The sequence below is a fragment of the Haematobia irritans genome, chromosome 5 (genome assembly GCF_050003625.1).
Source record: "Haematobia irritans isolate KBUSLIRL chromosome 5, ASM5000362v1, whole genome shotgun sequence".
Taxonomy (NCBI): Eukaryota; Metazoa; Arthropoda; class Insecta; order Diptera; family Muscidae; genus Haematobia; species Haematobia irritans.
Window position 1 is genome coordinate 58787261 of NC_134401.1, and position 21900 is coordinate 58809160.

Below are 21900 nucleotides of genomic sequence, written 5' to 3' on the forward strand. Positions count from 1 at the left end.
CGGTCGATAAATAAGGGATTTATGACCAAATTTGGGAGCTATATCTGAACCGATTTCGTTGAAATTTGGGACACATAAAGAGAGGTAAATTAGATTACTTTGTGGCAAATTTGACGCAGATCGGTTAGTAAATGAGCGCAATCTGACCCTATTTATCGAAATCGGTCGATACATATATATGGCAGCTATATCTAAATTTGATCCGATTTTTCCCAAATTCCAATCCAAGCGTTCTTCCCTGGGCTACAAAAAAAACGCTCTATACCAAATTTCATCAAAATCGGTTAATAATTGCGACCGGAATCCTGCGAACAACAAATACATGGACAGACGGACACCAAGGGCTAGATTGACTCAGGAGATGATTCAGGGTATAATAACTTTTTTACTACCATGTTTATTGTTTTAAAAGCTGTAAATTGTTTCATAGCAAATTGATACCGGATGGCGTTCGCGTATATTTCTGTCAATGTTAGCAAAGACAGTAAAATCGTTTCTTAACTCTCTACCAAGTTTTTAATAGATAGTGTGCGCAAACAGACCTATTATCGTCGTCATATATACTTTTGGATTTTTATTTTAAAGTTCTTGTTGAAAAACCAAACATAGTAACCTTAAAAATCAACAACAAATGTTGCCTGGGTTACGCATTCTCTTTAGAGTCTAGTAAATTCAACAATTGTTGCCAGTTATATTCTAACAATTGACTTATATAGTCGAGTTTGTGAAGAAAAACGAAATATCAAAATACGAAATATATATTTTCAATTTTCGCGAGTGAAAATAATAGAATGTGCTCTTGGATACGTTTTGGTATGTTATTTGGATATGCTGCTCTTCATCCATTGGAATATTTCACGGTTCTAGTTCAATTGGGACATGAGCCGATATCAGCAGTACCAGGACTGTCGGTATTGGGAGAACCAATTATGATACTGCCGAATATATTCCAATATAGTATGAGGCGGCGATTAAGTTTTAAGGCCGGTACTATGATCGGATTTCAGTTTGAAATTTTCGGGGTTACTTTATGAAAATAGATCGATTTAAAGCAGATAATCAACTCGAAACCCGAACATAGTACAAGCCTTTAGATTAAATTAAAATGAATTTTTATTAATTGTTTTTCTATTTTAAAATATTTTCAGTTGGCCATATCCGAAACATTGATGGTATTTATGGCTGCTATCGGGGTTTCCTCCCAGAATTAGTGGCGGCGATTTTTCGCATGTTGGTGATTGAAATTGCGGACCGTTTGGGTCTAAAATCTATTGAGGGAGACAATGATGAAATGCCCCTTAGTGATGAATAAATGTAAGTATTCTATAATAAAATCAAAAATCAAATTGAAAAGAATTTTTCAAGCTTGAGAGATTGAAAAATTCTTCTCAATTTGATAAGCCCAAAAAAAGATAGAATAAATTATCAAATTATCTAAAAAAAAATCACAAATTTCAATTTAAATTTTGTGTTGCTATTTATCCCAAGGTACATTAGATTCAAACAAAATTTAAAGTACAATGTTCTCGTTAGTGTATTGGGCATTATCGTTTCGCATCTCTTCCGTGTTATCTCGGTGCGAATGATGGCCCAATTCATTGGTCGTGAATCTTTGTACAAATCCATATTGGGTTCAATAGCTGAAATTTACAAACATGAAGGAATTTCAGGATTCTTTTCAGGTATTTTACCCAAGATATTGTATGAAGTTTCTTGCCTGGTATTGACCAGCCCCACTGTGTTTCTACTAAGCAAATATCTGATCAAGGATAAATTGATCATTAAATTCGCTGCTGGTATTACACAGGTACATAAATCACATTTCCGTTTATATTAATTTTGAAAATTTATTTAGTATATGTATATTTTTTAATTTTTGTTTTTTTTTTTTTATTTGCAGTATGCATTTTCATGTGTTCTATATCCTTTGAATGTGGTATCCACATGTATGACTGTATCGGGATCCCGAATAATGGCTGGTCAACTTCCCATAATGCCTCAATATAGTGGATGGATGGATTGTTTCAGTGATTTACAAGCCCGCAAAGAACTCAACAGGGGAGGCTCATTGTTTTGGAGGTAAAGTATTAAGATAGCCAATCGATTTCGTTATAATTGACGGTATAATTATCTGTTTTCCAGATCTGCTGGAGATTTCTCAAAGCCCATGGCAAATAATGGTGGCTATGTTCCAATACGTACTTTAGCCAAATATCAATAAATGCCATCGAAGAAGTAGAAGGAAAACAAAACAAATTTCAGATGAATCTCCAATCACTGTAGAATCCAACCATCAAATCTGTCTTCACTATATTCTGGCTTTGCTATATATACTTTGGATATTTTTTTAATTTTCTCGAGTTTTTGTTAATGAATGCCATTAGACATGGTTATCGACTTTCATGGTCTAAACTACAAATTTGGAATCTAAAACAAAAAACAATCTTTAATTTTTATTACATAAATTACTTAATTTTTATTTATGTTTCTGTTATATGTACTTTTTGGTATATTAATAAAACTATCCTCTGTTAATTTATTTGCAATGTGTTCTCTTACTAAAAGATAGGTAATTGTGATTTCAGTCTATGGGGGGTTGGCCAGAGTTAATTAAGAGAATATAATGTTGACGGGCAGCCATACCGTTGGGTTCAAATCATCTATCCGTTTTTTGCACAATCGAAAGGGATTCTTTACTGAGAGGAGATAATATACCGCTAATAAACTTGTGGGAGTTTGCTCGAAACTGGAATTGAACCCATCACCTTTTGTACGGAAGGCGGGCGCGCTTTCCATTGCACCACGGCGGCTCGTCTATATATAGTATATATAGTATCCACATTCGTGGCAAGAGTTTCCCCACATGTAAGAAGGCATTGGCTGGTAGCACCTGGGGGAAAGATAAAGAGAAGATACATATGATCGGTGATGGCAGTGATGGGGGAATAAGGACGGCATTGAGGGCGGCACACACGGCAGCGGTTCGGAAGCCAATTGACACCCACAAGTTTATTAGCGGTATATTATCGCCTCTCAGTAAAGAATCCCTTTCGATTGTGCAAAAAACGGATAAATAGATGATTTGAACCCAACGGTATGGCTGCCCGTCAACATTATATTCTCTTAATTAACTCTGGCCAACCCCCCATATATTGAAATCACAATTACCTATCTTTTAGTAAGAGAACACATTGCAAATAAATTAACAGAGGATAGTTTTATTAATATACCAAAAAGTACATATAACAGAAACATAAATAAAAATTAAGTAATTTATGTAATAAAAATTAAAGATTGTTTTTTGTTTTAGATTCCAAATTTGTAGTTTAGACCATGAAAGTCGATAACCATGTCTAATGGCATTCATTAACAAAAACTCGAGAAAATTAAAAAAATATCCAAAGTATATATAGCAAAGCCAGAATATAGTGAAGACAGATTTGATGGTTGGATTCTACAGTGATTGGAGATTCAACTGAAATTTGTTTTGTTTTCCTTCTACTTCTTCGATGGCATTTATTGATATTTGGCTAAAGTACGTATTGGAACATAGCCACCATTATTTGCCATGGGCTTTGAGAAATCTCCAGCAGATCTGGAAAACAGATAATTATACCGTCAATTATAACGAAATCGATTGGCTATCTTAATACTTTACCTCCAAAACAATGAGCCTCCCCTGTTGAGTTCTTTGCGGGCTTGTAAATCACTGAAACAATCCATCCATCCACTATATTGAGGCATTATGGGAAGTTGACCAGCCATTATTCGGGATCCCGATACAGTCATACATGTGGATACCACATTCAAAGGATATAGAACACATGAAAATGCATACTGCAAATAAAAAAACAAAATTAAAAAAATATACATACTCGTATACTATATAAATTTTCAAAATTAATATAAACGGAAATGTGATTTATGTACCTGTGTAATACCAGCAGCGAATTTAATGATCAATTTATCCTTGATCAGATATTTGCTTAGTAGAAACACAGTGGGGCTGGTCAATACCAGGCAAGAAACTTCATACAATATCTTGGGTAAAATACCTGAAAAGAATCCTGAAATTCCTTCATGTTTGTAAATTTCAGCTATTGAACCCAATATGGATTTGTACAAAGATTCACGACCAATGAATTGGGCCATCATTCGCACCGAGATAACACGGAAGAGATGCGAAACGATAATGCCCAATACACTAACGAGAACATCGTACTTTAAATTTTGTTTGAATCTAATGTACCTTGGGATAAATAGCAACACAAAATTTAAATTGAAATTTGTGATTTTTTTTAGATAATTTGATAATTTATTCTATCTTTTTTTGGGCTTATCAAATTGAGAAGAATTTTTCAATCTCTCAAGCTTGAAAAATTCTTTTCAATTTGATTTTTGATTTTATTATAGAATACTTACATTTATTCATCACTAAGGGGCATTTCATCATTGTCTCCCTCAATAGATTTTAGACCCAAACGGTCCGCAATTTCAATCACCAACATGCGAAAAATCGCCGCCACTAATTCTGGGAGGAAACCCCGATAGCAGCCATAAATACCATCAATGTTTCGGATATGGCCAACTGAAAATATTTTAAAATAGAAAAACAATTAATAAAAATTCATTTTAATTTAATCTAAAGGCCTGTACTATGTTCGGGTTTCGAGTTGATTATCTGCTTTAAATCGATCTATTTTCATAAAGTAACCCCGAAAATTTCAAACTGAAATCCGATCATAGTACCGGCCTTAAAACTTAATCGCCGCCTCATACTATATTGGAATATATTCGGCAGTATCATAATTGGTTCTCCCAATACCGACAGTCCTGGTACTGCTGATATCGGCTCATGTCCCAATTGAACTAGAACCGTGAAATATTCCAATGGATGAAGAGCAGCATATCCAAATAACATACCAAAACGTATCCAAGAGCACATTCTATTATTTTCACTCGCGAAAATTGAAAATATATATTTCGTATTTTGATATTTCGTTTTTCTTCACAAACTCGACTATATAAGTCAATTGTTAGAATATAACTGGCAACAATTGTTGAATTTACTAGACTCTAAAGAGAATGCGTAACCCAGGCAACATTTGTTGTTGATTTTTAAGGTTACTATGTTTGGTTTTTCAACAAGAACTTTAAAATAAAAATCCAAAAGAATATATGACGACGATAATAGGTCTGTTTGCGCACACTATCTATAAAAAACTTGGTAGAGAGTTAAGAAACGATTTTACTGTCTTTGCTAACATTGACAGAAATATACGCGAACGCCATCCGGTATCAATTTGCTATGAAGCAATTTACAGCTTTTAAAACAATAAACATGGTAGTAAAAAAGTTATTATACCCTGAATCATCTCCTGAGTCAATCTAGCCCTTGGTGTCCGTCTGTCCATGTATTTGTTGTTCGCAGGATTCCGGTCGCAATTATTAAGCGATTTTGATGAAATTTGGTATAGAGCGTTTTTTTGTAGCCCAGGGAAGAACGCTTGGATTGGAATTTGGGAAAAATCGGATCAAATTTAGATATAGCTGCCATATATATGTATCGACCGATTTCGATAAATAGGGTCAGATTGCGCTCATTTACTAACCGATCTGCTTCAAATTTGCCACAAAGTAATCTAATTTACCTCTCTTCATGTGTCCCAAATTTCAACGAAATCGGTTCAGATATAGCTCTCATATATATGTAACGCCCGATTTTCCCAAATTTGGTCATAAATCCCTTATTTATTGACCGATCTTACTCAGAGTTGGGTTACTCTAATCTTTTATAGTACTGACTATATGTGCAAAAGATCATGGGAATCACTTCAGATTTAAATATAGCTCCCATACACTCCCATACGATGCCCTCATTCCAGAGTACGCTAAGTCGACATAGCATGTTTTGATAGAGTTCGCTGTTTTTTATTCCGATTGATGTGAATTGCATCCTGTCAAAAATTTGAATTTATTGGACATTTCTATCAAAAGTTATGGTTATATTGTACTGTGACTAAAGTTTTAAAAAATGTCCAATCTAAAAATGTCAAAAAGCTTTGTTCGGTCTAAAGTGGTCTAAGTCATTTTTAGCCATGTTGTACTATCACTATTTTGAGTTCGTTCATACTATAAAAATATATAAAAAAATATGATTTTAAGACAAAAATGAGGGAATTTCTATCTTATACGGTGTTTTAGAACTTTCAAAAAAAAAACTTTGAACTGGTTTCCTGTAAAGTTCACTTTTTAGACTTAGAGTACTTTGGAATGTAGGCATCGATATATGTATTGCCCGATTTTGCAAAATTTGGTCATAATAGCCTTATTTATTAACCGATCTTACTCAAATTTAGCACAGTATAATTTTCTGCAATATCAACTAAACCTGCAAAATATCATCCAAATCGGTTCAGACTTAGATATAGCTCCCATATATATGTAGTGCCGATTTTCAAAATTTTTTCCCCAATAACCTTATTTTTGACCATAGTGGCCTCATTTATTAACCGATCTTACTCAAATTCAGTACAAGATAATCTCCGGTTCAGATTTAGATATAGCTTCCATATATGCTTTGCGCGATTTTCCCAAATTTGGCCATAAAAATCTTATTTATTAACCAATGTTACTCAAATTTAAAATTTTAAAGTATTAGCCGATAGTATTTAGATTTACATATAGCTGTTACTTATACACCCTCAAAAAAAAGCACTTCTGTAACATATACTCCCAAACACATTTTGCTTCAAGCATATACATTTTTGGGTATTGCCCAAACATTTATATATTTGATTTCTTCCAATATATAATATGTTTGAAAGCATATTGGTCTAAACAATATAATATGTTTGGGTAGTCTAAGTTCCAAACATTATGTATTTTTCCATCCATATTCAATAATGTTGTCTTCCAAAAAACTATATGTTATTGTGTGAACATATAATATGTTTGGAAACATTTTGAACCCAAAAATATTATATGCTTAGAAGAATTTTCTCCCAAAGAAGATTGTGCTCGAAATTTTTTTTCTGCCTACTTGTATATTCCCTGATATTTTTCTCACTTCCACGAGTTTTTTTTAGTTCTTAGCACCTTTTTTTGTAATACAAACATTGTAGAAGAAATTATTTAATTTTATAATTTTTTTAAATTTTACCTTTTGCCGGACGGGGATTCGAACAGCGGACCACACAGTTTGTAAGCCAGCACACTATCCACTGGGTTACGTAGCTATTATGGTCATCAAGAGATAATTATCGTTATAAGTTATATTGATATAGCATAGCTTGCGGCGCCCACCAGTCGATGCAAACATAACATTGTTTAACGACGTGGAGCAGTGGTTGGTACTTCCGCCTTGCATGCCGAGGGTCCTGGGTTCGATCCCTGCTTCGACCGACACCAATTTATTTTTTCTAGATATATTCCAGATACGTTCGGAATATCCCGAAAAGGTGTTCAACATTACATACTACTATATTAAATTTTTACTACGAAACTGTAAAGTGTGTCTTATAAAAGACTTAAAGTCAGAAAAGAACAGTGCTTGATATAAACGAAATGGGCTGAGTTCAAATCATATATTATTTTTTTATTGCAAAAATAAAAATTTTGTAACAAAAAAGGTTTTTGTATACAAGTTTGAAATTTTCGAAGAATTTCAAAAACTCTTACAAAAGAAGAACGTGAAGTCGTATATATATAGACTTTTTTTCTTGAAACATAGCATAATTTATACTGGAAGTCTTGTTTTAACGGACTTTTTATAGCATATGAAAAAAAACTGAAAAAGCGAAAAATTAAAATTTGCTTCATAGAGTCAAATACACAAAATCCACATTTAAAAGAGAATTGTGTATTAAAAGTATCCTTACTTGAATTCTCCGTTTCATTGGCTCCACACAAAAAAAGTGAACCCACCGTGGAAGCAAATGCAGGTTTATTTTAGAAAATTTTAACTGAAATTGTTTTCTAATTGCAACATGTTACAAATAAATTTATAATTTTTGTTAAATTGAAGAAAATTTATTAAAAATAATTGATTTTTTTTCTGGTGTTTAAGAGAATTTTATATGTTGAAAGAAAAAAATTGGATTTAAAAATTGTTAAAATGTCTTTAGCGCTATACGAAGTTCATGGCAGGTACAATTTTAGTAATTTGAGAGACTTATGAACTCAATTTAAGCAAATTTCTGGAAAATATGAACTATTTTATTATATCCTTCACCACTACTGTGGTACAGGGTATAATAAGTTTGTGTATTTGTATGTAACGCCAAGAAATAATAGTCATAGACCCATCTTTTAGTATACCGATCGGCTTAGAATTAAATTCTGAGTCGATTTAGCGATGTCCGTCTGTATATGTAATTTTGTGCACAAAGTACAGCTCGCAATTTAAGTCCGATCGTCCTCAATTTTGGCGTGGGGTCTTTCTTCGGGTCGAAGACAATCGCTATAAATCGGTTCAGATTTAGATATAGCTGCCATATATATTTATCACCGATTTGATCATAATTCACGAGTTTATGAACCGATCTTCTTCAAATTTTGTACATCTGAACGTTTTGTCGGTCACGTAAAACCTGCAAAACATCACCTAAATCGGTTCAGATTTAGATATAGCTCCCATATATATCTTTCGTCCGATTTGCACTTATATGGCTTCAAAAGCCAGAATTTTACCCTGGTTTGCTTCAAATTTAGCACAAGGAGTACGTTTAATAATATTGTTAACTGTGCCAAATTCGTTTAAAATCGGTTCAGATTTAGATATAGCTCCCATATATATCTTTCGTCCGATTTGCACTTATATGGCTTCAAAAACCAGAATTTTGCCCTGATTTGATTCAAAATTTGCACAAAGTGTACGTTTTATAATGCCAAATTTGGTTGAAATCGGTTCAGATTTAGATATAGCTCCCATATATACCTTTCGTCCGATTTGGACTTATATGGCCTCAAAAGCCAGAATTTTACCCTGATTTGCTTAAAATTTAGCACAATGAGTCGTTTAATAATATTGTTAACTGTGCCAAATTTGGTTAAAATCGGTTCAGATTTAGAAATAGCTCCCATATATATCTTTCGTCCGATTTGCACAAAAGCCAGAGTTGAAGCCTGATTTGCTTCAAATTTTGTATATATACGCCAGAGTTGAGTAGAATATTTCATATTTTAGACCCATTTTCAATGGGAGTTTCCTTCAGTTGGCTCGATAGTTTCCACAGAGAATATATTTAATATGCTTTTTGATCTAATTGGTTCAGATTTCGTAGTCATATTTCACACTGTAATACCACACTTTCCACAAAACGTCGATTTTTAAATAAACTAGGCCAAATAATATATCACAACCCACAATTGACCACATATAATGCCGAGATTTAACCAATATTCTTGTGAAAGCGCCACTGTAGCAAAAATTTTAAATATTACTTAAATTCTCCTTTATCTCGAATACGTATTTCTCGCTCGATAAATCGTAAATATTATTTCGTACAATTGCATTAAAATTGCTCTAGCTTTATATTTCCCATATTTTGTAACTAACATTGTGTTTCATCCCAGGGTGTCAGCCGATTTAAATTTTAATTCTAGAGATTTTATAGAAGTACAAAAAATGTGTCTCCATATTGTATATAAATTATATAAATATTTCTAATAAAAGCCTTCATAATAACTCCCAACAAATTTGAACGATTTGAAATGGTAACACAAATTTTTGGTCTACATAGTGGTGAAGGGTATAATATAGTCGGCCCCGCCCGACTTTAGACTTTACTTGCTTGTTTTTTATTCAATTTTATGAAATAAAACATTTGTTGAACCTATAAGTTCAGTCTATAAAGTTTTAGCTAGGGTGACTATAGCCCCCCCTAGGAAAATTGTCTAGCTACGCTAATGCAGGCAGGTCAAGTTCGAAGATGATATAGATTGATATAGTCCCCATATAAACCGACCTCTCGATTATGGGTCTTGGGCTTATAGACATAAGCGTAGGAAGGCCTCTGGGGAGGGGGCTTAGACCCCCCAGAAAAATTTTAGCCCCCCCCAGAATTTGACTCTATTTATGATTTTCCATTTTTCAATAAATGTCAATAGTTTTTTTTTAATTTTTATAAAAATTAAACAAGTATATACAATCGCACAAAGTTCCGCTAAAGACTTTCATGAACAATCGAATTACTTGGGTTGTGGTAGCAGTTGCCGATGGCAATGTTTGAAGTCAGATATTTATGAAATAAAGCTGTGGTTGAACTTATGATTGATTTAGTTTAGTCAATTTAATTAAAAAAGTAGTAATTGATATTAAAACTATTCTTTCATAAATTAATATCTCAATAATGCTGCGAAAAAGCGTTGACAAAAAGTAGTGAAAATGTTCTTTTTGGGTCTAGAAGTGGTGCAGAATTGGCGGAGAAGCAATGCATGTAATATTAGCTTGTCATAGGACAAATGTCCACCGTTTCAACAGCCGTTGCAATGAATTTGCATCACTTCTTAAGGTGAGATCCGAAATTCAGTGTTTTGAATGTGAATTAAAAAATTTTGTGATATTTTCCCAAATAAATAATTTTTATATTGTTTTTATGATTATTAATGCATTCTGATGCTTGTTTGAAACGTTTTTCCTCGAATAATTTCCAAAATGATCGATTTTTCTATAATGGATTTAGCAGTTTTGTGGCAAAATTTGAATAATTCGTACCAATTTATTTATTCTTCCTCTTTTTTAAACTATTTGAAAAAAAAAGAAAACAAAAAAATACACATTAAAATATGAAAAAAATGAAGTAAAAAAACTTCCTGTGTAGTTAAAATAATTGAGGACATTTTTGGAAGTACTTTTAAAGTTGTACCTCTACAACAACTTACAATTTTTTTGCTGGGAAAAGTGTGGAACTATTTTAGTTGCTTTATTATAAATTAATTGTCGAGTTATTTTGATGTATAATTTTTTATTCAATTTTATGAAATAAAACATTAATTGAACCTATAAGTTCAGTCTATAAATTTGTAGCTAGGGGGGCTATAGCCCCCCCCTAGGAAAATTGTCTAGCTACGCTAATTCTTATAGAAATCGTAGTTTTTATCCAATTTACCCGAAATTTGAAATCTAGAGGTATTTTATGACTATAAAGAGGTGTGCCAAAAATGTTGAGTATCGGTCCATGCTTTGGTATAGCCCCCATATAGACCGATCTCCTGATTTTACTTCTTGGGCTTATAGAAACCGAAGATTTTATCCAATTTGCCTGAAATTGAAATCTAGAGGTATTTTCGGGCCATAAAGAGGTGAGCCGAAAACGGCGAGTATCGGTCCATATTTTAGTATAGCCCCCTGTTGCGGCACGGTTGGCAGAGTCGAGTTTAAATACAACACAAAATGTTTAAGAGCACTCCATATGCAATATATTAACTATTTGTTTAGGTTAATTAAATCTTCGCGAGAGCGGAAGCGCTTTAAAATAATTTTGTATTTGACCGTGCCTATTAATAGACTGATATGTCCAAATTCATTTGTCCTCTTGCTAGGTGGTAGCTGTTGATTGGCATACGTGAAAAATGAATATGGACCGTTAGAATTCTATGCGGAGTTGAATATCATAAACAAATATGAAAGCAAAAGGAATTACAATAAATAGGCTGACATGTATGTGTGTATGTACATATGAAGAAGTAAATAGAAAATATTTGTTACATTATTATATGTACATAGTAACTTTCGCAAATTCTAATGGGATGTATCCCTATTAAAATTATTAAAAATCAAAATGAAAAATATTTTAATAAATCAATATAATAATTTTATCTCGTGGATATATGGCGGCAACATTCCCCTCCTCGTAAATGAGTCCAATGGATGAGTTTACTTCGCTTAATGCCGACATCCAATTTTGCTAATTTTGTTGCTGGTCGTTGGTAAACACTATTTGCTGTTTGGACTGTTGCTTGGCGCACTTGCCCGTCTTTGGCAATAACCGTTTCCACAATTCTTCATTTTGGCCTGCAATGGCGTGGTAGGTTATCGTCAATAATAATTACGATATCGCCGACTTTTAGTGGTGCCGTTTTTTCAAACCATTTTCCCCTTTGTGTGAGTGTAGGTGTGTACTCTTTAATCCAACGCTTCCAAAATTTATCTGCAAAGAGTTGAATTTGATGCCACTGTTGTCGTAGATCGGCTCGTTCGAAATTTTCCGTTTTGTGACCATCGGATGATCCAAGTAATAAATGATTTGGGGTCAATGCTTCATCGTCGCTCGATTCTAATGACACGAATGTAAGAGGCCTTGAGTTTAACATAAACTCGACTTCAGCAAATGCGTTTTTAAGTATTTCGTCGGTGAATGTCATCTGTGGGCATATTTGGTAAAGTGCTGTTTTAACTGAACGCACTAGTCTCTCCCAGGCTTCACCCATATGTGGCGCTGCAGGCGGATTGAATACCCATCTTATGCCATCGAGTTACTTTGACATCATGTTGTAGTTAATTTCAGTTGCGAGAACTTTGGAGGCAGACTTAAAATTGGTCCCGTTGTCGGTATAAATTTGTTTTGGCGTCCCTCTGCGAGCCATGAAATTGCGTATGCACATAATACAGGAACTGTTGTCTAAACTATGTGCAATTTCGAGATTTAGAGCTCGAACTGTAAGGCACGTGAATAGTACACCCCATCTCTTTTCTCTTCTTCTTCCAACTGTTACATATAATGGGCCGAAGTAGTCAATGCCCACGTAGGTGAATGGTCTTTTAAAACTTGCTAACTTCGAAGGTGGGAGCGTTGACATTTGTGGCGTAATAGGTAACACGGAAGCATTTTTACAAATTTGGCACGAATTTCTCACGCTTTTGTAGAGGGCTCGTAGATGTGGTATATGGTATTTGCTTTTAATGTTGTTGATGACGGTCTCATGTGATATATGGTGAAAGGTTTCATGGATATGACGGACCAGAGGAGTAGTCACATGATGATTTGCAGGCAGTATTATAACGTCTTCGGGGTTAAGGAATGACGTGCGACCTTTGGCTCTTAATACGCCTCCGTCATCTAGAAAGACATTAAAAGAAATTAGTTTACTGTCTTTTTGGATAAGCTTACCATTTTTTAAACAATGTATTTCTTCGCGAAATTCGATTTGTTGTGCATATTTGAATAAAGTGGAGTTAGCTTGCTGTACCATATCGTAGGAAACCTAATTTGGCAGATTGTCTCCTTTGCGCTTCATCTTCAGCCTATTTACGTAAAGTATGAACGTAGCTACAGCTCGATACAGTCTCCTCCAGTTGGAAAAATATTCCACATTTAAAGTAGCAGCTTTATCTTTATGAATGTGAAAAAAATTATGTCTAATTTCGTCATTGCCGCACACGTCTAATTTCACACATTCTGGCCTAGTTGACTTGCTTTCGCGAAGAAATTGGGGTCCCGTGAACCACATTGAAACATTCCAATTATGTTGATATTTTGTTGCAAGATCTGCAGGATTCATTTTTGATGGTACCCATCGCCATTGTGTTACATTTGTGACTTCCAATATTTCACCTACACGGTGCATTACAAATTGTTGAAACTTTTTGGGATTCATGCGAAGCCACTGTAAAACTGTTTTGGAGTCTATCCAGAAGTATTTCGATGTGAAATTTAATCGGCTAATTTCGAGAACTTTTTGGGCAATTCTCACTCCAATAATAGCAGCTTGCAGCTCTAATCTGGAAATAGACATTGGTTTCAATGGAGCTACCTTCGATTTGCCTGCAATTATGGCAATATCACACTGGTGTTGACTGAAGATCCGGATGTAGCACACGGCTGCGTAAGCATCTTCACCCGCATCAACGAATGTGTGTAATTCTATTTCCGTTGCTTCATTTAAATATTGGGAGTAACATCTTGGAATCTCAACAGCTGATATACGGTCGATTGCAGCTTTCCAATTTTACCATTTAATATATAAACAGTTGCGGATTTCGTCATCCCAATTTATGTCAGATCGCCAGACTTCTTGAAGAAGAATTTTGAGTGTTGTTGTATAACATGATATAAAGCCCAGTGGATCGAAAATAGACATCAGAGCTTGCAACAGTTCTCTCTTCGTGGGAATTATTTCTGCTGTGAGTATGTCTCGCTGAAGTCTGGCAAATCTGAAAATGTACACAAAAACATCTTTATTGGGGTCCCAATACATACCCAAAATCTTTTCAGTATTTGTGAGGCCTTTTGGCGTTTTTCGGCAGAAGTTATCTCTTCGAGGTAGTTGGTGACTGCGTCATTATTCGAAGACCAGTTTCGAATGTGAAATCCAGCAGCGGCGTGAATCAATTTTACTTGTGACGCCCATTCGATGGCTTCTTCTTCTCTGTCTACACTGTCAATAAAATCATCAACATAGTGGTTGTGTTGAATGGCAGTTACCGCGCGGGTATATTTGTCCTTGAATTGATCAGCATTGAAATCTCGGACGTAATGTGCTATGCATGGAGCACATGAAATTCCAAATGTTAATGAACACATTACATAATCACTCGGCTTCTCCGGAAGATCATTTTTGTCCCACCACAGGAATCTTTGAGTGTGCATGTCGCTTTCTCTAATTTTTATTTTGTGAAACATTTCTGCTATATCTCCGCAAACTGAAACTTTACCCCTCGGAAATTAGCAACACATTTACAAGGGGTTTTAATAGATCAGGTCCGCTGTGCATATAGTCATTGATACACGCGCCATTACTTTTGGCAGCGGCATCCCAGACCATTCTTATTTTTCCCGGCTTGTTTGGGTTTTTAGTTAAAAATATTGGTAAGTACCACACTCGTTCAGTCGATTTATTTATATCCTCAGCGTTCAGTTTCTTTGCGTAACCTTTTACAAGTAAATTATCAATTTGACTTTGTAGCACAATTTTCAAATTTGGATCTTTTGAAAACTTTTTGTTCAAACACATGAGGCGCTTATATGCATTATTATAACTTTCCAATAGTTTACTCACATGATTTTTCCACAACAGACCCACCTCATAATGGCCGTCCACTTCTCGACACGTAGTCCTCAGCGTCTCGATGGATTTTGAATCTTCAGTTGACAATAACGACTTACTACCAGGTTCTTCTAAATCAAATTGTTCTTTGATCAGTTTATGTAGTTCATTATAGTTCTTTTCACATTCGCAGGTGTGCATGTTTAACCAAGTTGTCTGTTGCCGCTACTATGAGGGCCTTGGATTGTCCATCCTAATCTTGTTTTTGTCGCTATTGGTTGATTCCACAAACCTTCTCTTATTTTCAGCGGTACTGCAATTTTCCAGTTGTCTGCACCTATCAATATTGTTGGTTTAACCCTTTTATACGATTTGATAGGCACTCCTGCTAGATAGGGATATTTCGCAATCAAATCGTCCATATCTTGCGATTGCGTCGGAAGATCTAAATTTTCCACTGTATGGACACCATTAAGCATATATTTTGATCCATTTTCTGGGTTCAAAATGTTTATAGATGCTTGAACTGAAGATTCGTCTACACGCGAAGTGTTGCCAGTCCATTTTAGGCAAAGTGGTTTGTTGACACCATTTGCATCGAGCGAGTCGAATATGTCCTTTTCAATTAGAGTAGCTGACGAACCTTCATCAAGGAAGGCGAATGTATCGATGTAACCACCTTTACTTTGAAGTCGTATAGGCAAAATTCTAAACAAGGCCTGTTGATCATTTTTAGTTTATTGATCCACTACTCATTGTGAGTTTATTGATCCACTACTTATATTTTCGTGTTGTTGTCTCGAACGGTGATATATGGCGGCAACACCCCTTTATGCTAACTCCTTATGGCGAAAACATTTGGGAAATTTCCTCTTACAAATTGAATCATCTTTTCTCCCACTGTACATCATCTTTTCATATAACTTACAAGTCCCTTAATCTTATTTTTATTTCGTTTTGTTACATAGTAATGCAACAACACGAAATTTATTTTTAGAAAGCTAATTTGTTAGAATTCACCTAAGTGGTGAACAGTCGAACAATGCTTATTGTTTCTACAGTCAACTACAACAACATGTGACAACTTACAGAAACTGGTTTCCAGGATACAACAACAATTCTAACGCGTAATCAGGTTGATGTTATCTATACTGACTTCAGCAAGGCCTTTGATAAGGTTAGTCATCGTATATTGTTGTATAAATTATCTGCGCTAGAGTTTCCTCCTGTCAGACAAGTAAGATGAAATCCAGCATAGTAAAGCACTATGCTGGATTTCATATTACTTGTCTGACAGGGTTCAATGCGTTATGTTTAAGGATCAACCATCTCGTAAGATATCGGTTACATCTGGGGTTCCTCAGGGAAGCCATATCGGACCAGTACTGTTCGCTCTTTATCTTGACGATCTGTCATCAGTCATCCATCACTCAAATATATTAATGTATGCGGATGATGTGAAATTATTTTCGTTGATTAGCACGATGGTTGGTTCTTGTCGATTACAGGGCGATTTGGATGCGGTTGTTCGCTGGTGTAACATTAATTTGAATGTGTCTCAACTTTGGCAAATGCAAAAAGATGACCTTCTTTCGGTCCAATGCTTTATTGACGGAATATTATATTGACAACGTTAAATTGGAGGACGTTCAACTATTTAACGATTTAGGTGTGTTATTTGATCGCAGACTGAAGTTCGATTCTCATGTTATGTTGACAGAGTAGAATCCGTTCAGAAGAGATTTCTACTTTTTGCGTTACGTGGTTTACGTTGGCCTGATCCTTTGGATCTCTCGCCTTATGTCAATCGCTTGAAGTTGATAGATTTACCGACTCTGGAGCGAAGACGTTTAGTGTTTGACGTGGTTTTTATTAGTAGACTCTTGAAAGGAGAAATTAACTCACAACAATTGATAAGTAAACTTGACATTGATGTTCCTTCACGTGTTACGCGACAATATTTTCCATTGAAACTACCCGTCTGTTGAAATAATTACGAGGAACACAGTTCCTTTTACCGGCTCTGTAAAGATTATAATGAATTTAGCAACGTATGTATTTGATTTATCTGATCCGATACATACTGTTAAACGGGGTTTGATACACGTCGCCCAGCATCGAACACCACTTTAAGCTTTGCCATGGAACTTCGTTATAATTCTACCTAAGTCTTTTTTTCCTGTACCTTGAAAATTGGCTGTCTCGAGAATTATTCCAGTAAATTTCTCTCCTGTTCGTATCACTGTTCCTGCCTTCCAAGTTGTTTCTGCTAACCTATCTCATATATATATATATATATATATATATATATATATATATATATATATATATAATATATATATATATATATATATATATATATATATATATTATATATATATATTATATATATATATATATATATATTATATATATATATATATATATATATATATATATATATATATATATATATATATATATATATTATATAATATATATATTATATATATATATATATATATATATATATATATATATATATATATATATATACGACTAAAACGTGAATTTTACAAGAAAGAACTACAAAGTTTTTTTTTTAAGTTCTAACTACCGTATAAGATAGAAATTCTCTTATTTTTGTCTTAAAATCATATTTGTTATATATTTTTTTAGTACGAACAAACTCAACATAGTGATAAAAGAACATGACTAAAAATGACTTAGACCACTTTAGACCGAACAAAGCTTTTTGACATTTTTAGATTGCACATTTTTTAAAACTTTAGTCACAGTACAAAATAACCATAACTTTTGATAGAAATATCCAATAAATTCGAACTTTTGACAGGATGCAATTTACATCAATGGGAATAAAAAACAGCGAACTCTATCAAAACATGTAATTCGACTTAGCGTACTCTGGAATGAGGGCATCGATATGTATATGGGAGCTATATTTAAATCTGAAGCGATTTCTCAATAAGATCGGTCGATAAATAAGAGACTTATGACCAAATTTGGGCGATACATATATATGAGAGCTATATCTGAACCTATTTCGTTGAAATTTGGGACACATAAAGGGTGGTAAATTAGATTACTTTGTGGCAAATTTGACGCCGATCGGTTAGTAAATGAGCGCAATCTGACCCTATTTATCGAAATCGGTCGATACATATATATGGGAGCTATATCTGAATTTGATCCGATTTTTTTTCCAAATTCAATGGGTTAATAATTGCGACCGGAATCCCGCGAACAACAAATACATGGACAGACAGACACCAAGGGCTAGATTGACTCAGGAGGTGATAATAACTTTTTACTGGCATGTCTATTGTTTTCAAAGTTGTAAATTGCTTCATAGCAAATTGATATCGGATGGCGTTCGCGTATATTTCTGCCAATGTTAGTAAAGAAAGTAAAATAGTTTTTGAACTCTCTACAAAATTTTTACTGAATAATGTACGCAAACAGACCTATTATCGTCGTCATATATACATTTGGATTTTCATTTTAAAGTTCTTGTTGAAAAACCAAACATAGTAACCTTAAAAATCAACAACAAATGTTGCCTGGGTTACGCATTCTCTTTAGAGTCTAGTAAATTCAACAATTGTTGCCAGTTATATTCTAACAATTGACTTATATAGTCGAGTTTGTGAAGAAAAACGAAATATCAAAATACGAAATATATATTTTCAATTCTCGCGAGTGAAAATAATAGAATGTGCTCTTGGATACGTTTTGGTATGTTATTTGGATATGCTGCTCTTCATCCATTGGAATATTTCACGGTTCTAGTTCAAGTGGGACATGAGCCGATATCAGCAGTACCAGGACTGTCGGTATTGGGAGAACCAATTATGATACTGCCGAATATATTCCAATATAGTATGAGGCGGCGATTAAGTTTTAAGGCCGGTACTATGATCGGATTTCAGTTTTAAATTTTCGGGGTTACTTTATGAAAATAGATCGATTTAAAGCAGATAATCAACTCGAAACCCGAACATAGTACAGGCCTTTAGATTAAATTAAAATGAATTTTTATTAATTGTTTTTCTATTTTAAAATATTTTCAGTTGGCCATATCCGAAACATTGATGGTATTTATGGCTGCTATCGGGGTTTCCTCCCAGAATTTGTGGCGGCGATTTTTCGCATGTTGGTGATTGAAATTGCGGACCGTTTGGGTCTAAAATCTATTGAGGGAGACAATGATGAAATGCCCCTTAGTGATGAAGAAATGTAAGTATTCTATAATAAAATCAAAATTCAAATTGAAAAGAATTTTTCAAGCTTGAGAGATTGAAAAATTCTTCTCAATTTGATAAGCCCAAAAAAAGATAGAATAAATTATCAAATTATCTAAAAAAATCACAAATTTCAATTTAAATTTTGTGTTGCTATTTATCCCAAGGTACATTAGATTCAAACAAAATTTAAAGTACAATGTTCTCGTTAGTGTATTGGGCATTATCGTTTCGCATCTCTTCCGTGTTATCTCGGTGCGAATGATGGCCCAATTCATTGGTCGTGAATCTTTGTACAAATCCATATTGGGTTCAATAGCTGAAATTTACAAACATGAAGGAATTTCAGGATTCTTTTCAGGTATTTTACCCAAGATATTGTATGAAGTTTCTTGCCTGGTATTGACCAGCCCCACTGTGTTTCTACTAAGCAAATATCTGATCAAGGATAAATTGATCATTAAATTCGCTGCTGGTATTACACAGGTACATAAATCACATTTCCGTTTATATTAATTTTGAAAATTTATATAGTATATGTATATTTTTTAATTTTTGTTTTTTTTTTTTTTTTTTTTATTTGCAGTATGCATTTTCATGTGTTCTATATCCTTTGAATGTGGTATCCACATGTATGACTGTATCGGGATCCCGAATAATGGCTGGTCAACTTCCCATAATGCCTCAATATAGTGGATGGATGGATTGTTTCAGTGATTTACAAGCCCGCAAAGAACTCAACAGGGGAGGCTCATTGTTTTGGAGGTAAAGTATTAAGATAGCCAATCGATTTCGTTATAATTGACGGTATAATTATCTGTTTTCCAGATCTGCTGGAGATTTCTCAAAGCCCATGGCAAATAATGGTGGCTATGTTCCAATACGTACTTTAGCCAAATATCAATAAATGCCATCGAAGAAGTAGAAGGTAAACAAAACAAATTTCAGTTGAATCTCCAATCACTGTAGAATCCAACCATCAAATCTGTCTTCACTATATTCTGGCTTTGCTATATATACTTTGGATATTTTTTTAATTTTCTCGAGTTTTTGTTAATGAATGCCATTAGACATGGTTATCGACTTTCATGGTCTAAACTACAAATTTGGAATCTAAAACAAAAAACAATCTTTAATTTTTATTACATAAATTACTTAATTTTTATTTATGTTTCTGTTATATGTACTTTTTGGTATATTAATAAAACTATCCTCTGTTAATTTATTTGCAATGTGTTCTCTTACTAAAAGATAGGTAATTGTGATTTCAGTCTATGGGGGGTTGGCCAGAGTTAATTAAGAGAATATAATGTTGACGGGCAGCCATACCGTTGGGTTCAAATCATCTATCCGTTTTTTGCACAATCGAAAGGGATTCTTTACTGAGAGGAGATAATATACCGCTAATAAACTTGTGGGTGTTTGCTCGAATCTGGAATTGAACCCATCACCTTTTGTACGGAAGGCGGGCGCGCTTTCCATTGCACCACGGCGGCTCGTCTATATATAGTATATATAGTATCCACATTCGTGGCAAGAGTTTCCCCACATGTAAGAAGGCATTGGCTGGTAGCACTTGGGGGAAAGATAAAGAGAAGATACAAAAGACCTACGAGTCTATTGGTCGTTCCCTTATCGATTATGCGGCCCTATTTGGACTCCCCGTATTAGCGATACCCAATCGAGAAATCTTCAGATGGTGCAAAATACTGCGTTGCGGATTGCCACTGGATGTCACTCTAAAACACCAGAACAGCATCTGCAACATGAGGCCAAAATGCTATCGGTGAGGCAACAATACACCTCACTCAGCAGTACCTAATAAAGTCGAGGGGTGTAAACCACCCAAACCATGCCACATCCAGGAAGGTAGCAACCGAAAGGAGCAAACCCATTCGGTTTGTTCTTAGAAAGGATAAACAGTCAATAGAACATATGATCGGCGATGGCAGTGATGGGGGAATAAGGACGGCATTGAGGGCGGCACACACGGCAGCGGTTCGGAAGCCAATTGACTCCTACCAGTGCAGCGTTGTACTGAGGGGAAGACCACCACCAATCAGCGACGAAGAAAGACGGCTTCCTTGAGAAACCAGGTCGTTGCTATCTCACCTAAGGTCGGGGATTCTGCGGCATGCAAGTCCGACGTTTCAACCACTACTCCACGGTGCCAAACTAAATGTATTTTTCTGTTAAATAAACTTTGTTTAATCGGCTCGTGGGCGCCGCAAGCTATGCTATATTAATATAACTTATATGGATAATTAGCTATTGATGACAATAACAGCTACGTAGCTCAGTGGATAGTGTGCTGCCTTACAAATTGCATGTTCCGCGGTTCGATTCTCAGTCCAGGCGAAAGTTAAAAAATTTAAAAATTTATAAAATTGTATAATTTCTTCTACTTGTTTATATTTCAGAAAAATATGCTAAGAACTAAAAAAGTTCGTGGAAGTGAGAATTAGCAATTAGCCAGAAAAATTTTTTTTGAGTTAGTCTTTATGAAATTGCTTTTACATCCTGGAAAAGAATAAACGTTTATCACAAAAAGTATATACTTTTCTTCCAAATACACTTCCTTTCAACGAAAAGCAAATGAGAAACGAACTTTGTTTGTCTAAAATTTCGTTTGGGAAGAAAGAATTATTTTTTTGCGTGTGGAAATCGCTTC

General features: G+C 34.5%; 3 protein-coding genes and 2 pseudogenes across 3 annotated transcripts; 2 read left to right on the plus strand and 3 right to left on the minus strand.

The window, feature by feature from the left end:
- Window positions 1–791: 791 nt before the first annotated feature.
- Window positions 792–2293, plus strand: LOC142239715 (mitochondrial carrier homolog 2-like; annotated as a pseudogene).
- Window positions 2294–3341: 1048 nt separating this feature from the next.
- Window positions 3342–4945, minus strand: LOC142239716 (mitochondrial carrier homolog 2-like; annotated as a pseudogene).
- Window positions 4946–12477: 7532 nt separating this feature from the next.
- On the minus strand, window positions 12478–13194 carry LOC142239717 (uncharacterized). The gene is made up of 2 exons (XM_075311501.1): window positions 13113–13194; window positions 12478–13061 (listed from the first exon to the last, which is right to left on the minus strand). The coding sequence occupies exons 1-2, from the start codon at window positions 13192–13194 to the stop codon at window positions 12478–12480; spliced, it is 666 nt and encodes a 221-aa protein (XP_075167616.1).
- Window positions 13195–13206: 12 nt separating this feature from the next.
- Window positions 13207–14591, minus strand: LOC142239718 (uncharacterized). The gene is made up of 3 exons (XM_075311502.1): window positions 14202–14591; window positions 14014–14155; window positions 13207–13940 (listed from the first exon to the last, which is right to left on the minus strand). The coding sequence occupies exons 1-3, from the start codon at window positions 14589–14591 to the stop codon at window positions 13207–13209; spliced, it is 1266 nt and encodes a 421-aa protein (XP_075167617.1).
- A 4110-nt stretch (window positions 14592–18701) lies between these two features.
- Window positions 18702–20311, plus strand: LOC142239719 (mitochondrial carrier homolog 2-like). The gene is made up of 5 exons (XM_075311503.1): window positions 18702–18867; window positions 19059–19224; window positions 19397–19715; window positions 19816–19994; window positions 20058–20311. Exons 1-5 carry the CDS (start codon window positions 18702–18704, stop codon window positions 20134–20136), a joined length of 909 nt encoding a protein of 302 aa, XP_075167618.1. The 3' UTR covers window positions 20137–20311.
- The last annotated feature ends 1589 nt before the right edge of the window (window positions 20312–21900 follow it).

Excerpts from the sequence above, each read along its gene's own strand:
- LOC142239717 (XM_075311501.1), bottom strand. The coding sequence starts at position 13,194 with ATGGTACAGCAAGCTAACTCCACTTTATTCAAATATGCACAACAAATC. Across the intron at positions 13,062-13,112 it reads AATACATTGTTTAAAAAATG|ATGACGGAGGCGTATTAAGA; the intron begins GTAAGCTTATCC and ends ATGTCTTTCTAG.
- LOC142239718 (XM_075311502.1), bottom strand. The coding sequence starts at position 14,591 with ATGCACACTCAAAGATTCCTGTGGTGGGACAAAAATGATCTTCCGGAG. Across the intron at positions 14,156-14,201 it reads AAATACTGAAAAGATTTTGG|ATTTGCCAGACTTCAGCGAG; the intron begins GTATGTATTGGG and ends GTACATTTTCAG. Across the intron at positions 13,941-14,013 it reads TCAAAATTCTTCTTCAAGAA|CTGCAATCGACCGTATATCA; the intron begins GTCTGGCGATCT and ends AAAATTGGAAAG.
- LOC142239719 (XM_075311503.1), top strand. The coding sequence starts at position 18,702 with ATGTGCTCTTGGATACGTTTTGGTATGTTATTTGGATATGCTGCTCTT. Across the intron at positions 19,225-19,396 it reads CCCCTTAGTGATGAAGAAAT|GTACATTAGATTCAAACAAA; the intron begins GTAAGTATTCTA and ends ATTTATCCCAAG. Across the intron at positions 19,716-19,815 it reads TCGCTGCTGGTATTACACAG|TATGCATTTTCATGTGTTCT; the intron begins GTACATAAATCA and ends TTTTATTTGCAG.